Source organism: Drosophila serrata, unplaced genomic scaffold (genome assembly GCF_035046125.1).
Source record: "Drosophila serrata isolate PLE 108 unplaced genomic scaffold, ASM3504612v1 contig_189, whole genome shotgun sequence".
Lineage (NCBI taxonomy): Eukaryota > Metazoa > Arthropoda > Insecta > Diptera > Drosophilidae > Drosophila > Drosophila serrata.
Genome location: NW_028257087.1, coordinates 114324 through 130400, shown reverse-complemented (window position 1 = coordinate 130400; position 16077 = coordinate 114324). Strand labels below are relative to the sequence as shown.

General features: G+C 37.0%; 2 protein-coding genes across 2 annotated transcripts; both read left to right on the top strand.

The window, feature by feature from the left end:
• Nucleotides 1-2935: 2935 nt before the first annotated feature.
• LOC110188355 (Carbonic anhydrase 7) lies at nt 2936-10727 on the top strand. Its single transcript, XM_020958063.2, has 4 exons — nt 2936-3733; nt 8797-8868; nt 9600-9758; nt 9824-10727. Exons 1-4 carry the CDS (start codon nt 3706-3708, stop codon nt 10477-10479), a joined length of 915 nt encoding a protein of 304 aa, XP_020813722.2. The 5' UTR covers nt 2936-3705; the 3' UTR covers nt 10480-10727.
• A 1350-nt stretch (nt 10728-12077) lies between these two features.
• On the top strand, nt 12078-13719 carry LOC110188452 (uncharacterized). The gene is made up of 4 exons (XM_020958181.2): nt 12078-12237; nt 12643-12690; nt 12748-12906; nt 12961-13719. Exons 1-4 carry the CDS (start codon nt 12213-12215, stop codon nt 13602-13604), a joined length of 876 nt encoding a protein of 291 aa, XP_020813840.2. The 5' UTR covers nt 12078-12212; the 3' UTR covers nt 13605-13719.
• Nucleotides 13720-16077: the final 2358 nt, after the last annotated feature.

Genomic DNA, 16077 nt, shown 5'->3' with positions numbered 1-16077 from the left:
TCTGGCAATGTCAATACGGCGAGAAACTTAGCAAAATCGGCCAAACAAATTTCCAAATGGTATTTTATCAAAGAAATAATAACATAATATTTAATATTGAATACAATTTATGAAACACCTGTTGTTTGCAACAGCTTTCGGCCAGGCATCGATATTTTCAACGAAGTATTGCCTGTGTATTGAATACAATTGTAGCTCATTTTTTTGCTAGTTTCTGTAGACTTTTGACCAGAGAATAAAGAGAATAAAATCTATTTTTAAAAATTAGCTTTATTTCTATGATAAATCGAGATTTATATCGAGAGACTGCTAAAAAGAAACTTGACCGAAAAAAGTGAAATACTTCAGGAAATGGTCTGGCAGCACTGCCAACTTTCAAGATCCCTGGCGTTGCCAGAGTATGGTAATTGATGGGTTACAGCCTAGAGGGCGCCAAAGTCTGTTACTTTTTGAATGTCTCGCGAATTGATAAGACCATTTGAGTTGATGAATTTGAATGGCTTTTTCCGATTGAATGCTCATAACGCTGCCAGCGACTGACAAATTAATTAAATTGCTTGCCTCCAATCACATGCTTCGCGCTATTTGCTTTCTCAATTGATTCGATTGGATTTTAATTTGCAGAATTGCAGCCACGCCGCGGCCCAACACCGATGCCCGTTAACCCCATCGACTAATGTAATTGTGTCTCCGTGTAATTACAGCGCCTTTATTGGGGTCACCAGTGCGCGCAATTTGTCACATGTGCGGTGTTTTATTTGCCATTTCTTCCAGCTTGATTGCCACCGCCATCGGGAAAATCGCGTGACGTTTACCGAGCGCCTTTTGTCAACACGCTAGTCGAATTTGCTTTTCTTTATTTTGTCATTCATGAACTGCATTCATTCGCCAACACATTCCCACGGCGGCCACGTTGATTTCAGCTAGCTGATAAAGCGGTAAAAGGTGCAAGCGCATTCTATTTTTAACCTCATTATTTTGATTTAATGTCATTAGTTTTTAAAGATATTTGGAACACAGCGAGGAAGGATTAAGGTGTTAGATATGGATTAGGTTCCGGCAAAAGTCATACAATATTTATTTTTGTCAAATCTGTTGATTATTTATACAATCCTTTGAAAAACTTAAGAATTTTCGGACTTTAAAGAAGTTGTAATGTTTCGAAATTATAAAAACGTATAGGTTAATTGTTGTACATTTAAAATATCAATAAAACAATCCTGGGAAAACTATATAAAAACTGTTATGTTATATATCTACCATTTCTTTCAATAGTTTCTTAATTTAATAAGGAAAAGTAGATACTAATAAAAGGTAATACAAAAGTACTTTAAAACTCTTACCAATAAAATTTAAACACATAAATTTAAAATTTTACATAGTTCTCTAAACAATAATTTTTATTCAATAACTAGTAAACAAACTAAAACTGATATAAATTCTAGGTGTAAGACTAACACGCTATTTAGTTATTTATTCAGCGAAAATATGGAAACAAATTGCAACAATGTCATGGCTAAAAGGGGGCCATTAAGTCTTTTTTTATCTGGTGGAAAACCACATGTTTCTGTAACTGCAACAAAGCGCGAACTGGTGTTTTCTCAGCCATTTTCCGTTAGATAAATAGATAACGACTCTATTAAACAGTCGTAAACTGCCAGCTGGGCTACAGGGTATCAAATAGAGAGAAAGATTCTCATTCGATAGTCACAAATCACCGCTCGTGTTGATGGTAATTGCCGTCAAGCGGCGATTTGTTGCGGAAATGCGCTTTGATTTTTCCCGCGCACCGCAACGCACGCACCTTGGTAACTTTCCACTTTCCCTCTGTCCACCCCTCGGCCTCGTTACCTGAGGAAAAACGAGAGCAGCTGCCGTTTGACATTGACTTTTGTTGCGCCTTTTGCCACATTAACTGCAATTTAATGACGTCGCAATGGAAAACAAAGGCCGAAGCATTTGCGACGACAGCCTCCTGCTCTCGCTCGCTCCCTCAAATTTGTCCCGCTCAATTAGCATTTATTTGTCTCTCGGCGAATTGCATTTTGCTGTTCGTGGGTGCAACAATTGGTCACTTTCGGGGCTGTAAAAAGTAAGTAAATTAATTCCGATCTAATTTTAACCAAATGGCAGGCCAGGCCGACAGGCGGCAGCGGATCAAGTGAAATTTATTTGCCAAAATGTGACAATCTCGATCGTGATAAAAACGTCACTTCCTGCGTGACCCTCTCTCTCTATCCTTTTTCTTTTCATGTACTGTAAAAAAACATTACTGACTGTTAAGATTTTAAATTATAATAAAGTATTTCAGGTATTTTAATTTGAAATGGCAAAGGGTTTATTCAAGATGTAGGCATTTTTCATACAAATTATTTAAAAGGTCTTTATTTATCCTTTAGTCTAATCATATATCAATTTAAGAGTTTCATTTTAAAAATTCTTTAAAACTGTATTTATTGTTTTAGAAAAATTATTCTATATATTTTTGCAACTTTAAAGGGTACTATACTTTTAGTTGTACTACTTTTTATACCCTTGCAAGGTATTATAGTTTCATTCAGACGATTGAAACGCAGTGAAGGAATCATTTCCGACCCTATAAATCATAAATATTATTGATCGGCATCAACAGTAGAGTCGATTTAGCCACCTCAGACAGGAATCAAATTTTTACAAATTTTTTAAAAATTGTATAGGGGTTACAACGATAAAATTGTAAAGAATTAATACAAATTTAAATTTTCTGAATTTCTAAATAGAGTTTGGAGTTTAATTACCTTAATAAAAACTAAGGAAAGTTTTCCGAATTATGATTAATGCTTTTTGGCTTAGTTATGAGGTTTTTTAAACTACGATTTGTGGAAAATATTTCAAAGAAATACATATAGGTTTATTTTATTAATTATATCACGGGAATATTTAAATATTTCTCTTAGTGCACACATGCATGTGTGGGCGTGAGAGTCGTGTGCCGGCTCGCGCTCTCTCTCTCAGCTGCCAATTACCGTTCGTTTAGCAATTTCTCTGCTCGCTGCCTGCTTATCAATTAATCAGCTTCTAAGCCGCAACGCCGGCAGAGCTGCTCACCTCGGCAAGTGCAGTTTTCCACCGTCGGCGAGAGCTCTTTCTTTATGACTTTCTTTCTCCTTTTTTTGCGGTTTAATCTGCGCTGCATTTGGGATGCAAATCTCTGGTAGATGAGAGCGGAAAACAGAAAAGCGGAATACCCAAAAAGAAAGATAGACCGAGCAGCAGCAGCAGCATATAAACCTGAGTGTAGTGTTGCCATAATTCGGTTCAATTGTGCCAAAGTGTGTGTGTGTGTGTGTGTGTGTTGCTTGGGTGTGTGCGGTGCGATGCGGTTGTGTGTATCGGTGTGCCTGTACATTCGGCCGATGCTCGCACCGCTTTTCAGTAATCATTCTGTGCCCTGACGTTCTCCGCCGCGGGTTCTCCGTTCCGTTCTTGGTTCCCCGAGGTTCCGTTATAAAAGAAGCGTGCCGCGCTCCAAACCGATGGAGTTCAGTCCGAGACCGCAACGGTTCCGCGTCCTGCCAAGCAGCAGCAGCTTCTAAAAGAAAAAAATTATTAAAATATCTATAAAATATTAGCAAATAGTGAATAGTTTACAGTGCAACCGAGTGTTAAAACTGCTAAAAGTTTTTCTAAAAAAAAATATTTAAAAACAAAATAGACATCGTTAACATGCATTTTATTACCCTTTCCTTGATAGGTAAATGTTTATCAATTATATTACATATCCACCTGTGTCTCTGACTCATTCAACTCGACCCCAAAAACCAATCAAAGTATTCAAAGTATTCGGCATGAATCACTAACTCCATAAAATATATAACAAACAAACTCAAACTGACTCAAATATCGGTGGCAGTAGTTCCATTAATTGGATTCTTGTACTTATCGCCACTTATCGGACTTATCGGACTCATCCGCATAGCCGTATTTATTTCGAAAGTCACGTTTAGGGCCCCGAATCCCACGCCAAATAGTTACACATTCATCCACATTCTAATTGTCGCCTCTGTTTACGTTTTGTCGTAATTATTCAAAGGGGAATTGCTTTAATTGATAAGATGCCAGAGACAATGTACTAATGATAATCCGCACAACTCTCTGGGATCGGAAACTACAAGGCCGGTATAGATATGTATGAATCACAATGGGAGGATGGATGGGTTCGGCATCCCAGATCCCAGGGGTTGCGATGATTGCCATCGGAAGTGTGCGGATAGTTGGGCTTTGAGTAATGTCCAGATGAATTTGGATCAGGGTTCCTATTTGCATAGGCGGCACGAGCGTTATTTTCTACATGTCAATTGGCCTCATCCTGTTGGAGATTCTCTCAGAGAGAAAGAAAATCTAGTTCAAGTTCATAGAAACTGGGAATTTTCTATAATATGGTAAATAAAAGATCTTAAATATATTATAGATTTAGGGACATTGAAATTATAAAAAATAGATTTAAAATTCAGTCAGCTAAACCTGTCATAAAATATTGAATATTTGCAAAGAATATGTATTTTAATGGCAAAGCAATTTGATACCATAAAATCCCATTAAGTCAGTAGATTTATAACCTACTAAGACCTTCAATCCTAATATATTAAGTAAGCCAAACACACAGATACTTTAGGATTTATACAATATTTTAACGATATGCATTTTGATTCAGCCTGAGTGGTCATAAAACCTCATGTAACCATCATAAAATCAGGGGATTTTTGCAGGTAATAAAGGTTTCTTCCATTTCTAATTAAGAAATCGGAGCGCATATGGTGAGGACATATCTAAAATCTAAACCTGTGCCGTCACTTTGGGGTACTCCTGAGTACTTTCAGTAGAACTTTGGACATGGATCACGCGCCTCGAACAGATATCTGTGGTGAAAGACAACCTATTGCCTTGTCGTCTTGTCTTGTTGACTTTGTGGGGCATTTGGAAAATACCCACTTAATTCGTCCAAGATACAGATACAGATACAGTCGATCGACCGACTCTTCATCGTACATAGAGTGCGGGCAGACAGAGTGATAAGGTCAGCAGAAGCTAAGTATCTGGTCATGCCGAGGGAATAGAATTTGGGGTTTGGGTTTGAGTTGAAACTGGAAAAACTGCTGACCTAATCAAGATTATAATCATAAGTAATTTATGGGGCTCAGATGGTGCTTGACAAATCACCGATTAGATCCCATAAACGATTAGGGAACGTCCAAACAAGTAAGGCATATTAAACGATTAACTGCCTATTAAATACGCAACTTTTATGGATCCTGTGCGAGATTCGATTAAGCCTAATCGGTTTTACTGGCGAGGCGCCATTGCCAGGCAATTTCTTATCACTTTTCGCTTATTTTTCAGGTAGCTAAAACACAGATTAGCTGCGATTTCTACCCACGAGATATATGACAGCCGATTGACGTGGGATTTTGCAGATAGGTTTAGCTTAAACTCCTTAATTCTTTAACGAATGGTATTATATTTTTACTTTTTTTAAATGGGTTTGGAGAGACATAATTATCTGTATTTCAAGATAAGACATACGTCTATATGTTCTTTATTTTTGTTAAACGGCAGGCTTGTTCGATTCAGTTATCAAAATTAGATTAACTGTCCTTAATATACTATTTTTTATTGTCAGCTGTCAGCTATTTTTGTTTAAAATATATTGCTTAAACATGAACTGCAAAATGGTAAAGTAAGCGATTAATTCATTAGGGATTCTTTGAGTTTAAAATGTAAAGAAGAACAGCGAGAGATAAAGATTTAAACAGAAGCTATATAAATTATAGTAAAAATGTACAACCTAATCGATTTTACAACAGTTTTATTTTTTTTGGTGGGTCGTAAACATTTATACCGCAATGGCTTCTGCTTGAAACGGTGTTCCAATTGATTAAACTCTTACAGATAGCTGTTGGAACAAGCAATTGGTGGACAAAACACACCTCTTTTTGCAGTCTCCATTCATCATCATGGCGATCCATTGAAGCGTTGAGCTCCCCGTCTGGTCTTTATTTGCAGTTTGGCTCCACTTGTTGTTCAGGGAAAGTGAAATTGCATATCGCACTTCCTATTTATATATTACAACGACCAGCCTTTTGTTTACCAAAGAGACCTTCTGTGCTATCTGCTCGGCCTCGTATTATCTCTGCCTTTTCCTCTTCAGTTTGCTTTCAAAGCGTTTATCAACCTCCATTTGCACTCCTCAGTTAGCATCGCTACTCCAAAGTCCATAAAGTCGATTAGCTTGATGATGGAAAGTTTTTAACCCACTTCCTCCCTCTATCAATCGATTTGCAATGCAATCCCAGACCCTAAAGCAATCCCATCATAGACTTTTATGATGACCATAATAGACAAACGTCAGAATGTTGAGGCAATTAAGAAAAAACCAAAGTCTGGATAGCTTTCGGTCTGATTATGCCAGCTAAGTGAATTATGTTCCACAGTCACCAGTCAACAGATTAGATAAATTCTGTGAGAATAGAGATATCTGAACTAGGCACGCTTTTCTTACAAAGAACTTTCAATTGGGAGGGTTTTTTCTTATTTATTGTAGATTTTATTATATTACAAATTATAGCAAACTAAATTTTATTTCTCTTTAAACATGATATGTTTTCTGTCTCAATTTAAATTGAACTTTGCCTTGACAGAATTTAGATCCTTAATCGTTATGGGTTTTTAATCCCTTTAAAAATGTGTCTAGAAGTATGTATGAATGTAATTCTAAAAGTACCAAATTCCCTATCTTTGGACACCTTTGTGGACTTTCTTAAAACCCCCTAGAGATTTCTGCCTGTAATATATTTATGATTCCCTATCGTTAAGTAATTAATACTTCCCTTATTTATTTTATGAACATTTACGCTTTCAATTGAAAAATATATCACTGCATATTTATTTAAGCGATTGATAATGCCAATGAACTTTCATTGTCGCCATTCACATGACCTGGGGTGTGTTTATGGGGCATCGCAGCTTATCAGAGGCTCTCCAACAAGCCCCCAAAAAATAAGTTGAGACAAAAGCCGGGGGACATTAAATCGTGCGCACTCCCGAAATCGGTTTATCGGTGGAAGATATCTTTGATTATTGCGCTCAGTAAAATGTAAATAAAGTTTTTGCAGACTGGAAAATCACTGAGTGCTCTAAAAGTCTGAAAGAACGATTGGGGGGATCTCAATACTGTCGTGATTTGGCGAAAAAGCCAAACGAACAGTCGTCGTTGCCGGGTCTTTATCGCCGGTGCTGAGACAGCAAATTCATTCCAATTCTATTCTGCTGACATGGTTAAAATAATTTAAACTGAAATAACAGAAATTCACTTTGACAAGTGGAACATTGCTAAACACAATGCAGAAAATTCCATTAGCACTCTCAAGAGCGGGAATAAAATGCAAAAATGTAGTCAAGTGCATTTTTGCATCTGTTTATTTTACGTGATATTTTCACATGATTAACTCTCCAGTGGCAATTACCAGTTTTGTTAACTTTTACACCCCCAGAAGGGGTTCCCTCGAATTACAGAATTCATTCCGTCATTATCAGCTATCAAAGCTTTGGGTACTCAAATTTAATTGTCCCAACTTTGCATGTGCCAAGTTAATTGCACTTTAAATTGTTGCCCGACATTTGTTGCATGTTTCCGTAGTCAGAGAAGAATATATATTAAAGAGATCTCATTGCGATCAAGTATTTTCTTTTAATTTGGTCTCTGACGGAAATTTCATTATCTAATCAGTTTTAAGTAAATCGCAGAAGCACTCACGATCTTCCGATCGTTTATTAATTAAAAGGCAGCACAAGTGCTCGAAGATTTAATAAGAAATGAAAAGGATCGCAGTACTATATGAATTATTATCCATTAAAATCCAGAACAAATTGAAACATTATGTCTTATTAACTAATGCCATAACTCAAAGCCTGTTCCCTCCTAAATCTGTTACGTCACAGGGCAGTCGAAGATTATAAATAGGATCACACGTTTTCCCCCGGCAAAATGAACTATATATTATTATTTCTACTTATACATATTTAGTACACCAGCTGTTGTCGTCATTTGTCTCTTTTGCAAATATGCCAAAAATGAAAGCATAAATAAATTCCAAAGATTAAGGACCGTGCATAAATATTCACACTTGTTTGCGGACTTTTTTATTAACCCATTAATGTTGCAAAATGGCTTAATAAACACCCGATCTAGTGGCTAGTGTTTTTTAAATACCAAAATGGATCGTAAAAGTGTGCTGAGCAAAAAGCAGCCGCATTCATAAAATTCAAATTTAGTTGATATTTTGATGTGCAGATGTCAAAAGGCTTTTAGCCAAAAGTCTGTTTTGAGGTAGGAGCAGCAGGTGGGGCAAGAGAAAGTTCATTATATATACATAAGATCAGTCCAATTTCTTTTGCGGGTTAATGAAACATTTATGTATGCCGCACTTATATTCGCTTGATATGTATATGTATTTCAGTGGAAATCATAAATTTTTGGGGTTTATTTTTAGCCAAATCAAGTGCAAGGTGCTCGGCGACTGTTGTTGACGCTGCCAAAAAATTGTTGTATAGATTGACCCTCTGTCATTTTCTGATTTTATGGCCCCGCCATCAACTGCAGTTTTTAGTGTGTAATGTGTGTTTGTCCCTGAGTGTGCAATTTTCTGTGTCAAGTTGAAGTTTACACACGTTTTACATTTATATATATAAATAGGCATCACATTAAACTGTGCCCCACACGGCGTATACTTGATATACTTATCTGTGATTCTCTTTCAGCCTGCTGCTCCCTGACACTGAGCTGGGCCAATGAGTGGGGCTACCCGGACTTGGACAACAACCAGGATGAGCGTAAGTAGAGCCAATTCGAGTTTATTTACTAAAATTAGTTAATCAACGCCTCCATTGTCGCCGGGAGTGGGTCACTCTGTCGGGTTCGGATATATCCATCCATTCTCAGAGCGGTGGGCACGCTCCGGACTTGGGTCGGACACTGGGCAGCGCTTAGCTAAATTGCTTCAAATTGTTGTGTATGCAAATTGAACATGAATAATGATAAATTTGGACATTTGCAAAATTCCGCGAAAAAAGAGAGCGAACTTCGGTATAGAGTTTTTAATTGACCATGGAAATTGCTTTCAATTGTATATAAAGTTTGATTTATGATCGTTTAATTTCAAATAAAAATTTTGCTTGTGCAGAAACTAGAAATTGTTAACAATTAGTTAAAGCAAAAAGGGGAAGAATTGATATCAAATTTGTATTTTTAGAAAGAATTTTATATGGGAAAGTAAGCATTTGAGATGCAATTTTGACTAAAATTATTATTTAATTATCTTTATAAATGTAATATGTTCAGTTTCATTTTGGATAAAACCACAGCTTGTGTTTGGTTTAAAATTCTGTCAAAATATCAATCAGTCAAAATATCAATCTAAAATTAAATATGATTGATGGGCGGGCATTCACATTCACATCATAATTTAGGATATGGAAATTAATTGAGCCATAAAGTGTAGAAATATATTTAAAATTTCTCCATTCCTGGCTTTATTTAATAATTGATTTTTCTATATTTTCAGCATTTCCTAAATGGGGCGGTCTTTGCGATAGTGGCAAGAAGCAAAGCCCCATTAATCTGCATGTCAAGGGATCCCTGAAGGGTGAATTCGATCCTCTGAAGTTTGAGAACTATGACGAGCACCAGAAGAATTTGAAAATGGTCAACAACGGGCACTCAAGTGAGTTTTCCCACACACACATGACAACTTAAAATCAAAAATAATTCAATTATTTTCCTATCCAGTTCAATTGTCTGGTTTTGATCACGAGTTGACCTTGAGTGGCGGTGCCCTGCTCCATGACTATGTGGTGGAGCAGATCCACATGCACTGGTGGTCAGAGCACACCATCAATGACATTCGCTATCCCCTGGAGGTGCATATTGTCCACAGGAATACGATCTATCCAAATATGACGATGGCTGCCAACTTCAAGGATGGCATTGTGGTGATGGGAGTGCTCTACCATGTGTCCAACACAAGGAACGAGGCCATTGGAAGCATCACCAAGAGTCTGGGAGCAGTGAAGGCGTATGACAGCATGAACAAGCCCGTTTTGGTGGCGGACTCTCTGGCGGTGGATGACCTGGTGCCCAGTGTGGAGAGTTACTTCACCTATGCCGGCTCCCTGACCACACCCACCTGTGCCGAGGCTGTCACCTGGATTGTGCTGACGGAGACATTCCCGGTTACCTTGGATCAGGTGAATGAGTTCAAGGAGATCGAGTACGATGAGGGAAAGCAGCTGCATAACAACTACCGGGAGTTGCAGAGCGAGAATAACCGAGCGGTGGTGCTGGTGGAAATGCCTGTGGATCGATCAGGAGCAGCGGGACTCACGGCCTCCGTATCCTTGATCCTTACGCTCGTGCTGATGGGCGGCCAGAAGTTCCTGCTGTAGATTCAGTTAGGAGAGCACAACAAGAGAGAGCAGCAGCCAATGACATATACTCGTACCAAAGAATTGTTAAATACAACGAATTTGTTAACAACAAATGATGGAAATGAAAACAGGAGAAGGAGCGTTACAGGAGACAATTTATACTCATTATTTTGTAATTCAGAACAGAACAAGAATCCAGCTAGTCAGTTTTGTGTGAAGTTCATCATGTGCAAAGTTCACAGAATAATAAATGAAATATTTTACAAGCCTCTCGTATCTGATTAATATTATTATACGCCACGGGGCGTATGCGTAACATGAAAGTGACCGCTTCCAGTTGGTCACCTGAATTCCGTTGAAAGTTCACACTAAATAAAGGTACGTATCGGTATCGGTATGCCAAAAATAGCCGATGAACCATTCTGTTCCTCTGCATATTTTATCACAAGACCCCAGTAAATATCTTTTACGACTCTTGTTGGTCAGTGTGATTCCTCGAATAAAAAGAATTTATAACCGAATAGTATTCAGAAATCACTGATAACTGCCAGCGTCAACTGACCAATTGCGCTGCCTGATAACAACGCTAATTGATATTGGATGGACCCTAAATAAATCAACCGGACCGTGCAATTTGATTTCGCTTATTACCACTGAACACACTTAATCATCATTGTTCATTGTGAAATGACACTCAATCCCAAATGGCGATTGCAGCGCGTGTCCACTAGTTTTATTGATGGGGACAGCAAAGCAAACTAATTATATAGAAACTATATACATATGTAGAGGATTGAAGAATTATCTTATCTGAAGGAGAGACAAATAGTTGGCAATTAATCGAAGGGCAAGGCCAAGGGAAAATGAGAATAAAAATTAGGGTTCTATGTATCTAAATTTGTACTATTTTGTACCTAGAAAGAATATACATGTACATGTTGAATGGTCAAAGGTACTTTGATCATGATATTAATTATACTATAAATTAACTTCAAGTTGTTCTAACCTTAATAAAATTTGCAATATTGCATTGCAAGTTTCTCTAAATTCATAATTTATAAAAGATATAAATATATTTAGAAAAATTCTGTATGGCAAGTAACAAACAAATCTTCAAAATTCAAACTAAAAAGCCAACTATAATTAAATGAAAAATTTGAGAAGTTAATTATTAAACTTTCGATGCCTACTTTTAGGCATATTTAAATTTCTATTGATTGCTATCAACTTAATTTTAAGTCTATTTTTGGGAAAGATTGCATTGTAAAACATGAAAATATGTTATTTTCATTATTTATTATAAGAGTAAACTGGATTTCCACATTACACTTTATAGCCCAGCTGACATGTAAATATTTGAGAAAATATAAATAATATAAAAGATAGATTGCAGTTTAAATATTTTAAATAATTGAAATATAATAACAAGTGTGGGCTTTTCTAAAAAACAGAGGTTCCAGCTCGACATTAAAGCTTAAAGAGAGTTCATAAAGTAATTTAATACAAAAAAGAACATTTTGTGTTTTTATTTGTTGTTATTGAAGTATAAGTAATAAATTAAATTAGTAAAAGTATGTATAATAAAGAAAAACGGATCAAATAAGCCATGAAATGAATGTGTCTGATTTGATTTATTATAGTTTTACTTTTGGACAGACAAAATTGTTAGGGCAAAAAACATTTAAAATTTTATTTAATTGAAAAATTTTTAGTGCAATGCTATAGCGGTTACACTTATTTTATACATTTCGATGATTAATACCTTCTTCCTAATAGGTAAATGTTAAGCAATAATATTCCATAAAACCAAATCAATGGAAGGTTCTTTGGGTGGCCTTTTCTTACTTATCTGACTTTCCGGACTCATAACATTTTCTCGTCTTAAAATGGTAACTCCTAGATAGTCCTGTCATTAAACACAATCGGGTTTCTCGGCACTTGTAACTTCTTTTAATGAGAAAGAATTACAAAATGCTATTGAAATCCGATTTGTGTTGGAAAGTGTAAGACAATAAAGACTTGGCAATAAATATTGGTTTTTACACTGAAACGAGAGATAAGCGAATATTCTTAATAAGGACTTCATCTGTCCGGAAAGTTAAAAGAGTGAGCCAAGGAGCCTGAGCCATGAAAAACATTGTCTATGATTATCTGTTACCATATCCTTCTTTTCCCTTGTAGTCAGCTGCTTTTGGGCTTTAGGCCGGGCAGCTGATTGGAGCTATCCCAGTAAGTAGTAAAAGTAATGTTTATTTATTAAAAATTAAAATATTTATATATATTCAGGCTTTCCCAAATGGGGCGGTCTTTGCGATGAGGGTAAGCAGCAAAGTCCCATTGATCTGAATGACCAAGAGTCCAAGAAGGTAAACTTAGATCGCCTCATACTGCATAATTACGAAAAGACCCAAGAGAATCTTACCATGGTCAACAATGGACACACAAGTTAGCCTCTTAAAGTTTGTAACTCTGCTAAAATTAATTTATTTTTACGTCCAGTTCAAGTGTCTGGCTTCAAATCGAACTTAACCCTTAGCGGTGGTATCCTGAAGAACGAATATGTATTGGAGCAAATCCACATGCACTGGGAATCGGAGCACACTATCAATGGCATTCGGTATCCGCTGGAAATGCATTTCGTTCACAGGAACCCCATCTACCCAAATATAAAGACGGCTACCATGTTTGAGGATGGTGTTGCCGTGATTGGAGTGCTTTTTCACGAGTCCCACGTAGAGAATGAACTACTTGGGGCCGTCACCAGAATCCTGAAGGCTGTGAAGGGCTACGACATGATAGACCAGCCCGTTAAGATGGAGGAGCCCTTAGTTTTGGATTATCTTGTGCCTAGTTTAAAAAGCTATTACAGCTACGCCGGCTCCCTGACCACACCGAGCTGCTCCGAGGCCGTCACCTGGATCGTGCTGACGGAGACCTTACCTGTGAGCCTGCAGCAGTTGACAAAGTTCAAGGAGATCGAATATAGGCCGGGAATGCAATTGCGCAGCAATTACAGGGAGTTGCAAACAAAGGGGGACCGAAAAGTATTCCTGGTCTCAGAGGCACCAGAATTAGCGAGACTCTCGGTGCCCCTGTCATTGATCCTGACTTTTACAATTGCGAACCAAAAGTTCTTCCTGTAACTGGTCGCAGATTTTAAAAATGGATATGACTCCACGGGGCGTATACGTAATAGCAAAGTGACCGCTGATAGTAGTACTTACTTAATGAAAAATAATAAATTAAATACAAACATAATTTTGCCACAAGTACAACTTTAATTTACATACAAGTTCTATCTAGAAAAAACCTACTATAAGATTTAATTGAATAATTTACTTTGTTGAGTTGTAGTTTATTGGTGCCTACTTTTAAGCTAATTTATTTTTTCAGTGGTGGCTATCAACCACAATATTAGTCTAATTTTGTGATATTCAAAGTATGAAAGCATGTAAATAACTAAAGAGTAATATTTTATTAGCACAAGTAACTTAGATCAGTAGTTAACTATAATAACTATAAGCAGTAAGTAACTATGAGTAGTAAGTAACTCTGAACAGTAAGTATCTATAACCAGTAAGTAACTATGATCAGTAAGTAATTATGTTCAGTAAGTAACTATGATCAGTAAGTATCTATGATCAGTAAGTACCTATGATCAGCAAGTATCTATGCCCAGTAAGTACTTATAATCAGTTACTAACTTTGAACAATAATAAACAATGACTTGTGGATATTCTTCTATATAATTTTACTACTATATGTATAAGTCGGAGCATGGCGAATCGGTGGACTATATAAACATATATATAGCTGACATAGGAGCTATCAGACGATTTATAGAACCATGATCAGTAGTTAACAATGATCATTAAGTAACTATGAGCAGTAAGTAACTCTGAACAGTAAGTATCTATGAGCAGTAAGTAACTCTGAACAGAAAGTATCTATGACCATTAAGTAATTATGAGCAGTAAGTATATATGACCAGTAAGTATCTATGACCATTAAGTAATTATGAGCAGTAAGTATCTATGACCATTAAGTAACTTTCAACAGTAAGTAGCTATGACCAGTAAGAATGTAAAGAGGAACATGACAATATGGAATTAAATTGGGAAGTTGGAAATGATCCCACCAATACCTTATTTATATATAATATAAATGTCATGGTTAAGACTTACCGCAGTAGAGGACACGTCATTGTTTACTTCCTTCCAGTGTTGTGACCATGATTGCTGATTCCATCCAAAGGGAGCTTCTTCCTAGTCATCCAGATGTATTGCATTGGCCACGTCATATTTTTTAGCCCGAAGGCTGATCACTTGCACTATCACTTGAGATGTTAACACTAGGTACCCCTAGGACAGACTGAGGCGCGCGGGCCCTCAGCGCCTCTATTTATAGTCCGCGAGCAGAGCAGAGCAGAGCAGAGCAGAGCAGAGAAGAGCAGAGCAGAGCAGAGCAGAGCAGAGAAGAGCAGGCAGAGCAGCGCAGAGCAGAGCAGAGCAGAGCAGAGAAGAGAATGTGAGTGCGTGGGAGAGAAGCTGTTGCCTCTAGAGATTAACATAGAGCGATTAACATAGCGAGAGTGGGGGAGAGGCAGAGAGCAGCAGCGAGCTGATATTTAATTTAACTTTAATCAGCAAGTAACTTTGAGCAGCAAGTAACTATGATCAGTAAGTATCTATGACCAATATGTATGATGAGTTATTAACTTTGAACACTAATAAACAATGACTTGCAACTTTTGTACCACAACGCATTTCTGAGACTTGGCCGGCAGCGGTCACTTCGTTCCGGGGATGTCAGAATTATATAATTTTACTAGTACATAAGTCGGAGCATGGCGAATCGGTGGATTATATTTATAGATACATATATATTGCTGCCATAGGAACAATCGGAAAATTGTAAGAAAAGGTATAACTTTTCTAGTTTTCAACATTTACCATTTTTATCATTATTTTTTTGTATATATTATAGCTAATATATATTATTTATAATTTTGTATACAATTTTATGAAAACTTTACTACTATATCATATAGCTGCCATATCTTAAAAATAGAGAAAAGTGCAAAATGGTGAATGAAATGAAAGCAGGCATTACTTATATAATTTATATTGTATTAATTCCTAGTGCTCGAATTTCAGTCTGCAAGTGTATACAAACTTCGGCTTGTCGAAGTTGGGTTCCTTTCTTGTTTTCGGAAGCATTTATCAAATGTTTGGCATGTTCGTTCCCCTCGAAGTTTAAAAGCCACCTCTTAACTTGTATTGAACTCTGATCCTCAATCATTTGTCAATATTTCGTGGGACGAATCTGTGTAAAAACAGTCAGCTTAAAACCAAAATCGTTCCACCTGGTTATTAAAACAAACGTGTGTCGTCCTAGGTGTCCCCCAATTAATTGTTGAATCATTTTTGGGGCAATAATTAAAAATGCATTTATTATGTTCGAAATACTAGGCTGGTTGGATAGGTTGGATAGGTTGGATAGGTCTCGCAGCGGCATTTATCGCCCCATCATTTTGGACACGGATTCGGTTTCGGAACTCAGATGAACTCAGATTCAGTTCATAGAAGCAGACAATGGGCCAATGTCAAAATCTCT

Excerpts from the sequence above, each read along its gene's own strand:
- LOC110188355 (XM_020958063.2), top strand. The coding sequence starts at position 3,706 with ATGCATTTTATTACCCTTTCCTTGATAG. Across the intron at positions 8,869-9,599 it reads GGACAACAACCAGGATGAGC|CATTTCCTAAATGGGGCGGT; the intron begins GTAAGTAGAGCC and ends CTATATTTTCAG. Across the intron at positions 9,759-9,823 it reads GGTCAACAACGGGCACTCAA|TTCAATTGTCTGGTTTTGAT; the intron begins GTGAGTTTTCCC and ends TTTCCTATCCAG.
- LOC110188452 (XM_020958181.2), top strand. The coding sequence starts at position 12,213 with ATGATTAATACCTTCTTCCTAATAG. Across the intron at positions 12,238-12,642 it reads TAATACCTTCTTCCTAATAG|TCAGCTGCTTTTGGGCTTTA; the intron begins GTAAATGTTAAG and ends TTTCCCTTGTAG. Across the intron at positions 12,691-12,747 it reads AGCTGATTGGAGCTATCCCA|GCTTTCCCAAATGGGGCGGT; the intron begins GTAAGTAGTAAA and ends ATATATATTCAG.